Source organism: Gambusia affinis, linkage group LG21, assembly GCF_019740435.1.
Source record: "Gambusia affinis linkage group LG21, SWU_Gaff_1.0, whole genome shotgun sequence".
In the NCBI taxonomy this organism is placed as follows: Eukaryota; Metazoa; Chordata; class Actinopteri; order Cyprinodontiformes; family Poeciliidae; genus Gambusia; species Gambusia affinis.
The window spans coordinates 16,110,669-16,127,195 of record NC_057888.1 but is presented as its reverse complement, the minus strand read 5'-3'; the positions used below and the strand labels follow the sequence as shown (position 1 = coordinate 16,127,195).

The 16,527-nt window shown below is 42.2% G+C and overlaps 1 protein-coding gene across 1 annotated transcript; it reads right to left on the bottom strand.

Annotated features, from left to right (window-relative positions):
• Window position 1: 1 nt before the first annotated feature.
• LOC122824044 (myosin-6-like) lies at window positions 2–15,483 on the bottom strand. The gene is made up of 39 exons (XM_044104224.1): window positions 12,132–15,483; window positions 12,010–12,058; window positions 10,764–10,975; window positions 10,490–10,633; window positions 10,242–10,398; window positions 10,128–10,155; window positions 9,916–10,021; window positions 9,740–9,832; window positions 9,515–9,578; window positions 9,205–9,303; window positions 9,018–9,121; window positions 8,797–8,935; window positions 8,589–8,707; window positions 8,352–8,501; window positions 8,105–8,275; window positions 7,604–7,913; window positions 7,438–7,517; window positions 7,147–7,352; window positions 6,391–6,514; window positions 6,165–6,301; window positions 5,829–6,084; window positions 5,502–5,744; window positions 5,234–5,410; window positions 5,006–5,151; window positions 4,839–4,929; window positions 4,368–4,757; window positions 3,659–3,785; window positions 3,469–3,587; window positions 3,186–3,382; window positions 2,925–3,108; window positions 2,673–2,838; window positions 2,473–2,597; window positions 2,075–2,383; window positions 1,780–1,983; window positions 1,091–1,387; window positions 883–987; window positions 511–606; window positions 284–418; window positions 2–194 (listed from the first exon to the last, which is right to left on the bottom strand). Exons 3-39 carry the CDS (start codon window positions 10,965–10,967, stop codon window positions 174–176), a joined length of 5,823 nt encoding a protein of 1,940 aa, XP_043960159.1. The 5' UTR covers window positions 10,968–10,975; window positions 12,010–12,058; window positions 12,132–15,483; the 3' UTR covers window positions 2–173.
• Between the last annotated feature and the right edge of the window lie 1,044 nt (window positions 15,484–16,527).

Below are 16,527 nucleotides of genomic sequence, written 5' to 3'. Positions count from 1 at the left end.
TTAAGTGTTGCCGTAATCAGCTGATGGATTTAAATTAAACCACTGAGACCGGTGGTGCAGGTGGCATGCATAACACATTTATTCTTTATTCTGCTCATGTTGCATGGAGGATAAAGAACATCTACAAGCCTACGACTAAACTACAGGCACTCATAGGAGCCTCGGCAGCGGCTTCATTCTTCATCGTGCGATTTCTGGAAAAAAAACAGACAGAAGACGTCACCTTTTGCAAAATGACTTAAAGCAGCAAATGTTGAAACTTTTGACACGTTCGTCTCCGCACCTTCGCTCCGGGGTCTCGGCTCTTCGCTCGCAGCTTGTTGACTTGAGACTCTGCGATATCGGCCCTCTCCTCCGCCTCCTCCAGCTCGTGCTGCAGCTTGCGCAGCTTGCTCAGGTTTACGTTGGACTGTTCCTCCTGGAAGAAAAAAAATAATCCGGATCGGCGCGGTTTTAACACGACGGAGCTATTAACAAAGAAGACAACCAAACTGAAGTGTTCCAGCTTACGGCCTCTTCTGCACTCCGCTTGTAAGATTTCACTTTCATCTGAAGTTTATCCACCAGATCCTGCAGACGGGCCAGGTTCTTTTTGTCCTCCTCCGTCTGTTCAATCAGCAGATTATATTTCTTACTGAGCATGAACACAAAGTCTTTGAATTTTTGGTCTAATTTCTAGTGCCAATATTTTAGTACACTTTAAATACAACAAATATTTTACCAATGGAATCAGGATTTTTTTTCATCGATATTAAGGAATTATTGACTTGAAAAAAATCTCTCACATCGTTCTGAAAAGCCACTTTTAAGTTTGTTTTGTCTCAGTTAAAGCGTACTATTTGTGGCAGAAACTAGTTTTTGCAGTGTGGCGGTGGGGTTGACCTGGTAGGTGAGCTCCTTGATGCGTCTCTCATACTTGCGGACCCCTTTGATAGAGTCACTGCTTTTTCTTTGTTCAATGTCGATCTCATTTTCCAGCTCTCTGACCTTGAAATGAAGAGGGGGGAGGGAGAAAAAAAAGAGGTCACGTTTATAAATGTAAAAGGTGCTGTAATTTCCAGCAGCACTGTGACGGATGGGGACGGTTTACCCTGGCCTCCAGTTTCTGGACCTGCTTCTTCCCACCCTTCATCGCTATTTGCTCCGCTTCGTCCAGGCGGTGCTGCAGGTCCTTGATGGTTTGCTCCATGTTTTTCTTCATGCGCTCCAAGTGGGCGCAGGTGTCCTGCTCCTTCTTCAGCTCCTCCGCCATCATGGCTGCGTCGGTGATGGCCTTCTTGGCCTTCTCTTCGGCGTTTCTGCACTCCTGCACGGCCTCCTCCACCTCATTCTGTAACTGGGCGACGTCTCCCTCCAGCTTCTTCTTCTGGTTCAGCAGGCTGGTGTTCTGGGAGATCAGGACCGAACGTTAGCTCGCCTGTAGCACATCTTGACTGATTGGTAACATAAAAGTCATTAAAACAGATTGAAACTGAACATTTCTAAAAAGAAAAAAAAAACATTGCATAGCCACACAGGCAGGTAGGTAGGTAGCTTCAGTGTGATAAGCCAGCTTGGGTGCAGAGCTAGATTCTGGTCAACACCGGAGTGGAAGCGGTTCCATGTTCACTGAACATGCAAGCAAGCAATAGAAAACTTGTTCACTGTGCAACTGCCTATAAACGTTTTTCAAGCTCTCATTATCCCTCCTACACTGATCCACTCTAAAGGAGGAACCAAATTGTGAAGCGTCCCTCGTACCAACATGGGCGCAGACTGGACATTTGTTGGCTGATGTACCTGAGAGTGCAGCAGCTGAACTCTCTCGCTGACATCCAGCAGTTCCTGCTCCGCCAGCTTGCGACCTCTCTCAGTTTGCTCCACCAGAGACCTCAGCTCGTCGAGCTCCGCCTGCAGCAGGTTGTTGCGTCTGTCCACAATCGCGATGTTCTCCTTAAGATCGTCATTGGAACGGAGCGCATCGTCCAGCTGTAGCTGTGAGTCCTGTGATGACAAAGAATATGTAGATTCAGTTTAACTTTCATTGACAGCCCAGAATGGAAAATCGAAGTGTCTGTGATGTTAGGTCTCTAACCTTTAGGTGGGCATGGACTCCTTTGAGCTGCTTCTGAGCCTCTGCCGCCTGCCTGTTGGCCTGGCTCAGCTGGATCTCCATCTCATTGAGATCTCCTTCCATCTTCTTCTTCAGCCTAAGAGCCTCGTTCCTGCTGCGAGTCTCCGCCTCCAGGGAGCCCTGCAGGGTGTCCACCGTCCTCTGCTGGTTCCTCTTGGCCTGCTCCATCTCCTCGTCCTTCTCGGCCAGCTTGCGCTCAATGTCCGCCTTCACCTGATTGAACTCCAGCTGGGTTCGGAGGATCTTACCCTCCTCGTGCTCAAGAGAACCCTGGCGCAAAAACAGAAAGCGGCTGGGTTTCCCTCAAAGCATCAAAGGTCACAAAGGTCAGTGCATGATGTATTAGACGTTTTAATCACCTCTGCTTCTTCCAGAGCCGTTTGTATCTCGGCTTTCTCCTGCTCCAGCTGCTTGCGGATCTTCTCCAGCTCATGGATGTTCTTTCCTCCCTCACCAAGTTGCTCAGTCAGGTCAGAAATTTCCTCTGTTTTAGACAGAATTATTTAGTTTTCAACCATATCGTGTGTATTGTGAAACTTGAATAATGAGTTCTACTTACCTTGAAGGTTCTTGTTTTCGCGTTTCATGGTCTCCAGATGATCCAGAGATTCTTCGTAGGAGTTCTTGAGCTTGAACAGCTCAGTGCTGAGGGAACGCGCCTCTTTCTGAGAACTTTCCAGCTCCGTCTGAGACTCCTCGTACTTCTGCTTCCACTCAGCAAGGACCTGCGAGAATTACACGTAACAAATTTTCTAAACATGCCTTCTTGTTTCCCCCAAAAGGACTCTGCGTATATGCAATGTATCATCACCTTGTCAAAGTTTCTTTGCTTCTTGTCCAAAGCTGCAGCAACCGCATTAGATCTTTCCACATCCACCATGAGATCCTCGATTTCCCCTTGAAGCCTGTGTTTGGTTTTCTCCAGGGAGGAGCATTTAGCGTTTGCAGCTTCAACAGCTTCCTCAGCCTCCTGCAAGCGTTGAGCTAGCTTCTTCCTAAAAGGCAAAAACATAGTAAAGCAATCACAGTGCAGGCAAAACAAAAGAGAAGGTCATTGTTCTTAGATCCTTACTTTGCTTCTTCCAGCTCCTCAGTTCTTTGGATGGCATCGGTTTCGTACTTAGTTCTCCACTGAGCCACCTCGGAGTTGGCCTTGGACAGGCTGCGCTGGAACTCGGCTTTGGCTTCCTGCTCCTCCTCAAACTGCTCTCTCAACAGATCGCAGTCATGGCGAGCAGACTGCACTGCATGGGCAAGTGCATTCTTGGCCTTTAAGAAATTGGAATAAAATCAAGTTGTCTGGCTGGTAGACATTTTTTTTAGTTAAAGCAGAACTTCTTGAAACAGTAGCTTACCTTCACCTCCTCCTCCAGCTGTCTCTTGAGATCTTCAACCTGCTGAGTGTAGGACAGCTTCCCTCGGGTCAGCTGCGAGACCAAAGAGTCCTTTTCCTCCATCTGCCGCAAAAGCTCCCCTGTAAAACAAAGGCTCAGAACGCAGATTGTCCTGTAGCGATTTTATTTCAGCACAAGTGTAATTTGTTACCATTTTCAGTTTGTAGCTTTGCTTTTTGCATGGTGAAATCACTAATGGAGCGTTGTGCCTCCTCTGATTTTGTTCTGTATTCAGACACCTGGTCCTCCAGAGTACGGCACATTTTCTCCAGGTTGGTCTAAAGGAAAAGATTAACAAGGTGTCAAATTTATCATATTTGAAGAAAACTTGCAACTGAATAATTTCTGTGTATACTAGGATGTAACAAGATCCCATCTTACAAGATGTTGAGTTATTGAAACATCACAATACTTCTTGTTGAGGAGACTATGATCTCGCGGGGACTATGGTTTTGCCTGATGAAGTTGTAACATTAGATGACCCAGTTATAAATTATATAAACATGATGGTAATGACTGTTAGCTTAGCATAAAACTGCTAGAAAACAGGCATATGGGAGTTTTCTTCAAAATGTCAGCAGGCACTAAACTAAAGACTGCTTTTACTAAAGATGCAAAAATACTCAATATAAAAAGTATATACTGTTAAGCTTCTGACTCATGTTACTGTAAAAGAAAAGTGCAAAGTAGCAAAAACATCCAATATTGTGTTGCAGGCTTTCTAAATCACCAACACTGAAACTTTTACACACACATGGGCACCTTTATTTTATTAAAAACTAATAAAATAAATGTTTGTGAGGGTGAAAAACGAATCTACAAAGGACGTAAGCAATCTTATTTTTCCAGGAGTATCCTACTTTCACTTTGGCGATTTGCTCCATGTTGGAGATCACATCGTCCAGCTCCAGCTTGAGCTCGCTTTTCTCCTTCTCCAGCTTCTGCTTGACCCTCTGCAGGTTGTCGATCTGCTCTCCCAAGTCGGCCACACTGTCTGCGTTCTTCTTCCTCAGCGAAGCCGTGGTGGCTTCGTGCTGCAGAGTGGCCTCTTCGAGGTCTCTGCGCATCTTCTGAAACTCAGCCTCCCTCTTTTTGTTCAGCTCAATCTGGGCTGAGGTGGCTCCTCCGGCTTCCTCCAGCCTCTCGCTGATTTCCTCCAGCTCCCTGGCCAAGTCGGCTCTTTGCTTCTCCACTTTGGCCCGGGCAGCCCTTTCAGCCTCCAGCTCCTCCTCGAGCTCTTCAATTCGGGCCTTGATGGAAGTCGCCGACATTGTTAGAGGCACGGCTAATAAAGGGAAAATGAAGCATAAGATATCTGCAGATGCGCTTACCTGCAACTCCTTCAGTTTTTTCTGAAGTTGAGCACCCATCGCCTGCTCGTCCTCAATTTTACCGAGTTGCTGGCTGATTTCAAAGTCTTTCCTGCATTCAGAAACAGAAACATTCTTTTTTAGACCAGCGGTCATAAAAATCACATCTGCTGATTTGTAAATTTTACTTTTTAAGCTTCTCCTCCAGCTGCTGTTTGTCATTCTCAAGATCCATCACATTTTCTTGGGTCAACTTCAAGTCCCCTTCCAGCTTCCTCTTGGCTCTTTCCAGATCCATTCTTATTTTCTTCTCTTGCTCCAATGATCCTTCAAGCTGAAGCATCATTCCAAACAATCACCTCACCTGTGTGCGTCTAGTCCACCCGAGGTACTTTTCTTTTAATGCGAGTACTCACGTCATCGACTTGCTGTTCCAGCTTGACTTTGGCCTTGGTCAGAGAGTTGACTTTGTCCTCCTCACTTTGCAGGTCATCCAGCGTCTGCTGATGAGCCTCCTGAAGAGCTTTCTTTTCTTTGGTCAACTTGGCAATGATTTCATCCAAAGCTGCCATCTCTTCTGTCAGGTTTTTCACCTTTATAGGAAGCACACAACATACTATCATGAAGAAGGGAATTCTTCCCAAAGCCAAGAATTACAGACCAGGCAGTTAACATGAAGCATACCTTGTTCTCAGTGGCATGCTTTTCCTTTTCCACTTTAGCCAAAGTCAGCTCCAAATCGTCAATGTCTTTCTTGAGCTCTGAACATTCGTCCTCAAGCTTCCTTTTTTTGGCAGTCAGCTCTGCATTCATTTCCTCCTCATCCTCCAGCCTCTCTGTCAGCTCTTTCGCTTTGGCCTCCAGTTGGATTTTGCTCTTGATCAAACCTTCACAGCGCTCCTCAGCATCTGCTAGATTGTCTTGCTCCTACACAGAGGAAATTAAGCTTGTATTATATTCTACAGTAGCTCTATGCAACTGTTAAAAAGTAAAATAAGGTATTCATCCCACAGATTGAAATTGGAGCTGTAAATCATTCTTCTCTTGGAGAAGGGTGACCATCTTTTCCTCAAGCTCTTTCTTGCGGGCTTCGGATTTGGCGTAGGCCTCCTTGAGCTTGGTAAACTCCTCTTTCATGTTTGCCATCTCCTTTTCGGTCTCAGCTGATTTGAGCAAAGGCTTGATCTTGAAGTACATCTTCATCCAGGGCCAATTCTTCACGCTCATGAAGGCACGGATGTTCCACTGGATCACCAGCAAGGAGTCCCTGTGGAGGATATCAGGATGTTTGAGTTTTCTTTGTGAGAATTATGTTTTTTGCGGTGAAAATAAGCAGTGAACTCCAACCTGCGTTCAACAATTTTCTGGAACTCAATCCTGGCAAGCAGTCCTCTGGATCTTGCCTGAATCCCTGTAATGATGAGAGCTAGACGGTCGTCTCTCATCTCTTCCAGCACACCCAGCAGCCCAGCTTTGAAGAACACCTGACAGTGATGGATTTTTTTTTTTTGTCAATGGACAGGAAATGTTTTTCTCAATCTGTTCTTAATGGTTCTTACTGTACAGAACCAACCTTTGTGTGTCCCAGCTTGTACTGCTCATGATCGATGTCCAAAGACCCCAAAAGTTTCTCTGCTGCTTTTTTATTGTCAATGAACTGTCCTTCAGGGATGGCACTCGGGTTCAAGATGCGATATCTGAAATGGTGCAACTTTTGGAGGTAAATATGAAAATTTCTAAATGAAAATGTAAACTGCGAAAGTCTAAAGTTCTCAGGGGTGTTGGCATAATTGTCTTATTAAAGACATGGTCTAATTATATATACTGCATGTTTGTTGAAATGTGCTTTAGGTTACTTCTGCTGTAGTGCCACATTTTTCTTTTCTTTTCCCTACCTAAAAAGTGCCCCTCAAGCATTCGGTATGCTGAGGTAAGTAAAGCTGTGTGTGTAATGCAGCATGACAATAAGACACATTTTACCAGATTATTGCCACAACATTTGCAAAGTATTCATGTAATTTTGTAGCATGAAATATGACATGTTTAGATTTTCAAACAATAGTCAGATACGATATTATTTGATGTAGGCATTGCTGTCAAAGGTGTGGCAGCTGTCTAGATGTGCCCTTTCGTGACTTTATTTCCAATGGTCATATCACTGTGAGAAACCAACTTCAGGCAACCCAAGAGAAGCATCACAACATTGCTGTAGAGAATGTACCAAAAATGACAACTTCTGACCCAAACATCAAACGTGACAATGGTTCTTCAACAAATTAGGTGCCATGCTTTGGAACATCATTTATATATCATTTATGGTTTTTCTTGCCTTTGCTTGAAATCGCCGTACTGAATCCTGTTAGGGAATCCCTTTCTGCAGATTCTAATTCCTTCCAGCACACCGTTACAGCGCAGCTGGTGCATGACCAGAGGGTTCTCCATAGCCCCAGGAGTCTTGGTCTCATTGGGGATGATGCAACGAACAAAATGAGGATGAGTTGACCTCAGGTTGGTCATTAGTTTGTTCAGATTTTCCTATTAATGAAAATACAGCATAAATAAGATATTGGAGGCAGTATATCCAGCTTTGGAAATGCCTAAAACGTGACATGTACTCTACCCTGTGCAAAGCAGACACAGTCTGGAAGGAAGAACCTTTCTTTTTTCCTCCCTTCCCCCCTTTGCCTCCTGCATCCTGGGCTGTATGAAAATGATAGATGTTTAAGTTTAAAATTACTGCTTAAATTCATTGGAAGTAATAATCAATAAGGTGACAGAAACCTCACCTGAATCAGCACCAGCATACCCAACAAATAGCATAGATAGTAACTTCAGGTTAGACTTCTGAAAGAGTCCAACCACAGTCTCATTCAGTGGATCTTTATTCTTTTCCAGCCAGTTGGAGATGTTGTAATCAACAGTACCAGCATAGTGAACCAAAGAGAAATGAGCTTCTGGTTTCCCTTTAACAATTCTGGGCTTTTGGAAGTTGGGGCTTTTACCCAGATGGTTGTCATATAGTTTTGCCTTAAATGTTGAGTCACTGGCTTTTGGGAACATACATTCCTCTTCAAGGATCGACATGATGCCCATTGGCTGTTAGGGTAGATACATGAAAGATTAAACATCAAACACTCTGCAAGTTTAAAATCCCTTAGTGTCTATGCACAGGGAAGAAATAACAGCATGAACATGAATTAAGAGGATTTTCCTTTTCCATCTGAGGATTCAAAGACTAAATCCTCAGATGTCACCTTATTTGCTCTTAGACTAGATGATGTACTAACCTTTTCTATGAGTTCAATGCAGGCTGCCAAATCCATACCAAAGTCAATGAACTCCCACACAATGCCCTCTTTCTTGTACTCCTCTTGCTCCAACACAAACATGTGGTGGTTGAAAAACTGCTGCAACTTCTCATTGGTGTAGTTGATGCACAGTTGCTCGAAGGTGTTGTACTAGAAGCCATAAGCAAATGCAGAGTGAGATCTTTTCTTCTACTGATGGGATGCCCAAAAAACCACAAACTCTCACATCAAAGATCTCAAATCCAGCGATGTCCAACACCCCGATGAAGTACTGCCGAGGTTGTTTGGTATCAAGGGACTGGTTGATTCTCACCACCATCCACAGGAACATTTTCTCGTACACCGACTTTCCCAGAGCACCGATAGAGTAGTACACCTAAAAATGGGACAGACACAAACTGATTTAAACTTGATATTTATCAATTCTGCTGATACACACAAAATATAGATGCTTTTTGGTCACCTGCTGCACACTTTGGCCCTTGGTGACCCACTCGTTGCCTACTTTAACTCTCGGGTGACAGAGACCCTTGATGAGGTCAGCAGAGTTCAGGCCCATGAGATATGCCACTTTGTCCACATCTAAAATTGGTTATTGTGTCAGATTATTGCTATTATTACAATCTATGGGATCAGAGATTTCTGTAGTTACAGCCAGTTTCATTGCCTACCCTCTGTGCCGTCAGGCTCTGCCTGTTCTTCCCTCTGCTTCTGCTTGAACTTCATATTTCCATAATGCATAATAGCTCCAGTCAACTTGTAGATGCCATTCTTTTCCTCTTGGGTGAATCCCAGGACATCAAAAGCTTCCTTTTACCAGATAAAAATTAATTTGATTTAGTTTGGAAACTATGTGCAGGGGGATTTCGGCCAACAGACTGCATTTACTTACATCAGTAGCCATTAGCTCTTCTGCATCGTTGATGGAGGCTACGGTTGTTTCTCCTTGAGAGATGTACGCATAGTCATAGGGGTTGTTGGTGATCAACAACATGTCTGTTAAAGGAATGAAAAGGCACATTTGTAAAGATTGAGGTGTTTTATAAGACTTGTATACTCTTTGTTTGCTGTGTGCTCACCCAACAGCTCTGGCTTCCTTTGGGACAGAATCTGATAGAAGATGTGATAGTCTCTCTCAGCTTTGAGCTGATAAGTGACACGAGATTTTTCCAACAGATCTAAAAAAAAAAATGTAATGATTACATTTAGGGTGTCCACAAGAGATCAAGCTAAACTTTAGTCAAAAGCTTTGTATTCCTATGAATGTAAAGCCTTGAAAAACAGACTGAAGATAGTCATTAATTTTCACAAAAGTGATGTGGTTTTACTAGAAAATCGTTGAAGACAGGATGTAAAAATGTTGGACAGCTTTTATCAAAGCAGACTCACATGTCTCAATGTCAGCTGAGGACAATTTTCCACTCACCCCAAAGTGAATTCGAATGAATTTACCCTGTAAAATGTAGTTCAGTTAAAAGAATTAGAGAAAAAATAATAATAACACGTGCACACACACACAACCTACGATACTCTGTCATTTCTTCAACTTGATGTTTAATCCTGTAGGCTCTCCAAATGCAACAACAAAAAATAGGATGTGATAAATGTTCATACAAATCTGGAAGAGTTGTCATTTCGGATGGTCTTGGCATTTCCAAAAGCCTCCAGAGCAGGATTGGCCTGGATGATTTGATCTTCCAGGGTTCCCTGTGTGGAAGCTCAAGGTTTAATCACTGTAGCCGTAGATTTTAGTTTATTATTCTATAAAACATTGAAAGAATAATATTAACCTTTTTCTCCTGACTTGGATCTTTCTTTCCAGAGACAGCCGCAATGCTGGCAAAGTACTGGATGACCCTTTTGGTGTTTACAGTCTTTCCTGCACCAGACTCTCCACTGGGCAGAGAAAACACGTAGTTTATATAATAAATCTGATGTAAAGATGAAAGAAATCAGCTTAAAAATATAATCAAAGCAGCTGTGAGCATCATACATAACTTACGTGATGAGGATTGACTGGTTTTCTCTGTCTACGATATCAAACAAGATCTGTGTTAGGCCTCTTGTCTTTTAATATCTGGATAGTTTCTGATATTCTTTTCTAGCTGGAACTCACCCGACAGCATGTACTGATAGGCGTTGTCAGAGATGGAGTAGATGTGAGGAGGAGCTTCACTCCTCTTCTTTCCTCTGTAGGCGTTAACCACCGATTTATCGTACACCGGCAGCCACTTGTAGGGGTTGACGGTCACGCAGAAGAGTCCTGAGTAGGTCTGACGCCAGAGACGGACAGCGAACGTATGACTTACTGGGAACGTACAGTTGAAAAGAAGCAGCTTCTTGATTTTTGTAGTGATTGCTCACATAGATCATCCATGCTGCGTAACGCTCTTTGAGGTTAAACAACACAGCAGGCTCATGGAGGAAGGTGAACATGGCCATGTCTTCAATTTTATCGAACTTTGGTGGGTTCTGGGGGTGGACATCTACCTCCTTAACTGTAACAGTCTGTAAGACATTCACCACAGCAAACATCTCTTTTAAAATTCATTTAAGGTCCACTAAAAGTTTGTTTTTTTGTTTTTTTAAACCACAACCATTTCTCCAGGTTATAAATGTACATTTGCGTCCTACTTACCTTTCCAGTTTCAGTGTCAACGGTGACTTTGTCCCCATCTCTGCTGGTAACCGTAGCCTTAACGTACTCCACTTCGGGATCGGGCACAAAACAGGCCCTCTTCATGTCAAAGGGTCGCGTTTGGGCCTCCAGTCGCTCCTTGTCGGATTTTCTCAGGAAGGACGCTGCTGGCCCAAACTCCGCCATTAAGGCGTCGCCTGACATCTTGAAAGCTGTGAAGTTGGGGTTTGATTTCAAAAGATTTAGGCAGTGGATTACTTTTACTCTCTAAAGAATCCAAAGAAGTCTCAAACCTAAATAAAACTAAACTAGAAATTTGTTAAGTCAGCTGAAAATTGTCAACAAAAAAAACTTGAAAAAATTGAAGAGTTTAAACTATGATCTTTATTGGGTTTTTTTTTTTTAAACTTCTAAATGATAGGACATAAAGGTGTGAAGACTATTTACCAGGAAAAAACTGTTCTGAACACAGAACTGCAAAGAAAAAGAACAAAATTAGTATGTAAATATGTAAAAAAAAAAAAAAAAAAAAAGACAATAACTGAGATTAATAAATATTACTATTTCAAAGGGGAATAATAAAGTTGTGGTAAAAGATGGCAGTAATTACAGCATGCATGAAGGACTGGCTGAAGAAATTGCATTTTCTTTGCTCTACCGTCATTTTAGGAGCTGTGTGAAAACAGAGTATGAATATATCACAATGTTCTAAAGAATTCGTAAATATATGCTGCAAAGACACGAAATGCAAATTTCAAATACAATCATCACCTAAAATGCTAATTATTTGGTTGACTGATTTATCAATTATTCAGCTGATTGGTTACTTAATCGGTTCATCATTTACTTACTGTGATCAACATTGTTTCCCATGGATATTGGTCTTTTTGCATCAACAAGTCACACTTGCTAATTTATTTCATTTCATGTATTCAGTGTTTATTTGATCATTTTCTTTACTCTAAATCTTCAATTCTCCAATGTTTCATTAGCAGCGCTATTGGTTATTGTTGGTTATTAATATTAGTAGTGCTGTGTTTATTGACTTTTCCATGTTTATGGCTAATATAAAACTACATTATTATTATTATTATTATTATTATTATTATTATTATTATTATTATTATTATTATTATTATTATTATTATTATTATATGTGAAATATAGACTGCTACACCAAATACTAGAAAGGAAACTTACCCTAAAGTCATTTATTTTCTATTGGGGAACTTATAGCCCTCTTTACCTGTTTGATCCTCCTCTTCTCTTTAGCTGACTTGTTCTGCTGGATCAGTCTTTAAAAGGTGAAATGTTACATCAGATTTTGAGTCACTGGCATGATTAGTGATGAGATGATGGCGTACTGACCGGCAGGTGTGCTGTTTCTGTCCTTGCTGTTGCTTTGGATCTTCTCTTTTTATACATCCAGTAGGCAGTGCTTTGCTGAAGCAGCCCCCCCCCCTACAAGGACAGAGCAAGAGCACAACAGGGAACATCTGCATTTGGAAATAAAAGGTGTGGACAGTCATAGCTGCCATGTTTCTATTGGCTGTCGCACGTAAAGTCTATCAGAAGGTTCTAAATCAGGATCTATTTTGGTCCTGACCTTCTTGAAGGATGGAAGACAAACAAATGCTGAAATCACAGAAAAGATTCCTGCCCAACACTGAAGGTTGAGTGGGATTTACAAAACAAATTTTCAGGATTTTTTTTTTGTCTAAAATGTGCGAAATATTTTTTGCCGTTACAAATTCTTTTGGCAATTAACTCAATAAACATTTGTTTTGTACGGGGAAAATGTGAAGAAAAAGCCATGGTGATATTTTTTTTATAGTTTTTCCAAAGTGGAAAAAGAACCTTTCACTCACACTACAATAAGATTGAACATCACACTGTCAGAGTCCCTATTGTTAGAGGATTCAACTGTCCTGGAGGACAAAGATAACCTTGTGAATACTTTGGCTTGGATTCTTTCTCGGAGACCTTCCTTGCCTCCCTCTGGACTTCAGTGTGCCTTCCTCTGTCTGCAATAAAAGGCTGGGTGGGACAGCTGCCTGCTCGCAAATCTCTCCGTACCAGGCTGGAAATAAATACATTCACCTCAGAGCAGAATCAATGCTGATAAGAAGTGTCACGTTAACAGAAGACATCTTTAAGTCAGGTGTTTATTTAGCCGACCAACTTAAGACCCCACCAAATAACCAAACGAGTCCCTTTGACACTGAGGATTTCACACGATGGGAGTTCAGCAACCTCCTGTGTCTCGTTAATTGGCTGTCTGCTCCTCGTGTCACACTCTTCAGCACACCAGGGCTCTTGTTCTCAGCTGTCGTTTGTCCCTTTCACGAATTTCAACAGCTAGCTTTTCGAGCCTCCTCAGCCCTTCTATATACAGCCTATCTGCATACGTCCAACCAATGCAGAGGCAGAACAATTAGGGCCAATTAAGAGTTGTTTTGTGAATAAACAATATAGTTTGAATCCGGCATATTTACAGCCGCAGTAGGAAACTTTTGGAAATTTACGTTCCTTTTAGATATTTGTTAGATCTGTCACTGAGTCCTGATAGTATGAGACAATCTGTGAAAGGACCACAGGAAGAGTCAGAGGAGCTCGATTTTTCCACAAAATTTCTGTCTCGTAAAATAAGTACACAGTGAAAGTTTTAAGAAATATGTAAAAAAAAACAAAAAAAAAACAAAAACATTTTTATAAAAGTTACATACCGCAGCTTTAATGCACACATCTTAGAAGGATTTCAACAACCTTTCCATAAAAGTCTGGTATGCATTTCTATTCGTCTATCTTAACTCTGATACCCCTAAATAAAGCGTATGGCACAACCTACTGCATTGGACAAGTAGGGAGAGCATTAATCAGAGAAGCCGCCATTAGATCTATTAAAGCTTTGGAGGAGCTGCAGACAACCAGGTGGGAGAGTCTGTTGAAGGGACTCTCAGTCTCCAACTCCATAAACCTGACTTTTATCGAAGGGTTGTGAAGAGGAAGCAATTTCTTTAACATCTTCTGGCACTAGTGGTTATTATTTAACAGGAGAGGAAATGAACTGTGAGGGAAGAAGGGCGCAAACAGACAACAAAGGTCTCAAGGTCAGGGACTCAACCCTGTACTACTGCTTTGAGGATAGCATAAATAGCCTCTACACATGGGAGAAGAAAAAATATCATGAACATTTTTATGTAAAGGGCAGAGGAAACATGTAGAGGAATTGGATCTGGTCAGCTAAGACAGAAACACAATTTTAGTGTGCAAAGAAAGCTAACACGGCACCATTATCAGCAAGCATCATATTCTGGGAATGCCTTTCTTCAAACAGGAAGTCACACTTGTTCGGAAGATGGATGTAGCTGGAAAGAGTCGAGACTTGAGTGGAGGTTCACCTTGCATCAGAAGATTCTCTAAATTAAATTGTAGCAGTAAAAATTAAGTGGCATCAATTAAAACACACAGCAGGTATCTATTTAAAAATATGTGACATGTAAGTAGCCTACAAATAAATACCAAGTGTATTAAACTACGGTATTTAATGTTGGTTCCATTTGCCAAAGGATAATGCAGCAAATTGATTTAATCTCATTTCAGGGTGTAATTTTCTTAAATAACATCAGAACACACCTTGTGACAGTCCCCTGGGTGTCAGCCAAAGGATTCCTGAGCATAATGCTTTAAAAAAACAAAACAGACTTAAAGGCGTCTATGAGAGCGTGTTGTCTTTTCTCCTCCTTTAGCTGGGAGATGAACCACATGACTTTCACAAAGCCGGTGCAAATGTCAATGGCGCACTGAGACGGAGAACAAAGGCCGAGTGGCACAAAGTGTCACAGCAGATAAATACGGCTGCCGGCCCGGCTCGCGAGACTGCCTCCCTGTCGTTATCCTCAATATTAGTTATGTTTTTAAAAAGAAAACCAATTTCGACCTACATTCTGAGACGTTTTTCCCGTTACGTTCACACTTTCCAACCAAAACCAGAGTCGCGGCTGTCGCCGGGGTCGCCACCGGACACGCCCCCCATTTTACTTCATGCTGTAACTGCACACTGACCGCGCATCTTGTTGGACCCGCATTGTTTCCTTCCATTTAGCCTTGAGGACAAAGATAAACCTGTGAAATAGTTTCAGGATTCCTTCTGTCGAGCTTAAGTGAACGAAGGCTCCCCGCTGTGTCATTCGTAGCAACCTTCGTGGCCGCGCGCGCGTCCAGATAAAAATAACACCACGTTTGTTTTGGAAGCGGAAGATGGTTATTATTTCTTCGTCTGCGTTACAATTTATCACTTAATAAGACACCTTTTCCTTTGAGTAAGTTAAACAGGTCGTTTTAAAGTCTTTTCCTGGTCCCAGTAGAGAAGATAAGCTAAGGTAAATGTTTAAATTCAGAAGGGTTGACAGTCGACTCAAGGATCAAGAGAGTTATTTTTTCACCATGCAGAGAGTCAGCCTGCCTGGAGGGAGATCATTTGTCTCAGACGTGTCTGGAGAATGAATCTTCTCCTCCAAGACCTCTGCACTGTATAACAAGCCTCTTTCATCACTTGATAGCTCCCAGACTCTTTCAGACGTCTTTTAACTTCCTGTCTGCCAGTTACTTCTCTTACAGAAGTGTCACTCTTTCAGACTTATTGTTCCTGACATATTCCTCATGCCAGCAGCTATCTTTCTCAGCCAGGACTTGTACAGCAACCTCTATTGTCTCTTTAGAGCAGCCATTTCCACCCTGGTGCTTTTGTTTGAACCAGCAGGAAGATGGTAGAGGACAGAGAGAAGGAGCTCATCGACAGTTTCTCATTTTGTGATTAAAACCAATGTTTAGTCTGATTCTTCGGTGGTACGTAGTTCCTAAATATATTACACTTTGCAGCATTTCTTTCAGTAAATTTTAAAATATCTCTGCTACGTTCAGGGTGATTTGTAGTGTTGGTTGTAATGTCACGTAATATTTTGCAACTTTTGGTCTTGTTTGTTTACATTCCCTGGATGACCTAGTAGCAAAGTTCAAATTGGACGTTTTTACTGTACAAAAACAACTTTTTTTAATGCATCTTTTCGCATTTCTTAACGCCTTTGTGGATCGCATGAGCGAGAGCACTTGTCCTATCAACCCGGGCTGTGGATTTCTGCAGCTCCTCCAGTTACCACGGGCCTCTCAATTTGTTCACCAACAAATATCTGAGGTCTTCACAGAATAATTGGATTTATTTTGAGAATAAATCAAAGCCTTTTTATTGATTATAGGTGACACTCGAAGGCAATTGCTTGCATAGGATTGCATGCAAGGGTATCAGAGTAAAATGGGTTAAACAAATTTAACAAATTTTTAATTATAAAGTATTCAAAAGCTCATGCAATTTCCTTTCACTTTCTCCACTGATCTATCACATAAAATCCCTCCAGAAACACATAATATAAGTGCTTGCAATGAAACAATTGTGGGAAAATGATGGGACTACTTTTCCTGTACCCATGGTAACCTTCATTTTGTCCCCTCAGCATTACCCAGACCATGATGCTTAAGGTAACGTGTGCCGTCTCTCTGATAACGTGGTTGTGTTTCACAGACGTATGCCAGCCCGTGTCAGCCACCTCACCCTTGTCCATCTCTTCGCCATGTCTCTGACTTCACACCTCCTCTTCAGACGAGCCGCTCTAACCTTCAGGCTGGGACATACCGGCGTGTAAATCCATTCTCAGCTGTCGTCGCACCGTCTCCACGGCCGACGTCCTTTGTCTTCAAAGACAGGCTG

Bases quoted from the DNA above. Each gene is read 5' to 3' on its own strand.
- LOC122824044 (XM_044104224.1), bottom strand. From the start codon at position 10,967: ATGTCAGGCGACGCCTTAATGGCGGAGTTTGGGCCAGCAGCGTCCTTC. The intron at 9,122-9,204 runs GTGAGCACACAG...TTCCTTTAACAG, and splicing joins AAGGAAGCCAGAGCTGTTGG to ACATGTTGTTGATCACCAAC. The intron at 7,353-7,437 runs GTAGAGTACATG...TTTCATTAATAG, and splicing joins CTGTGTCTGCTTTGCACAGG to GAAAATCTGAACAAACTAAT.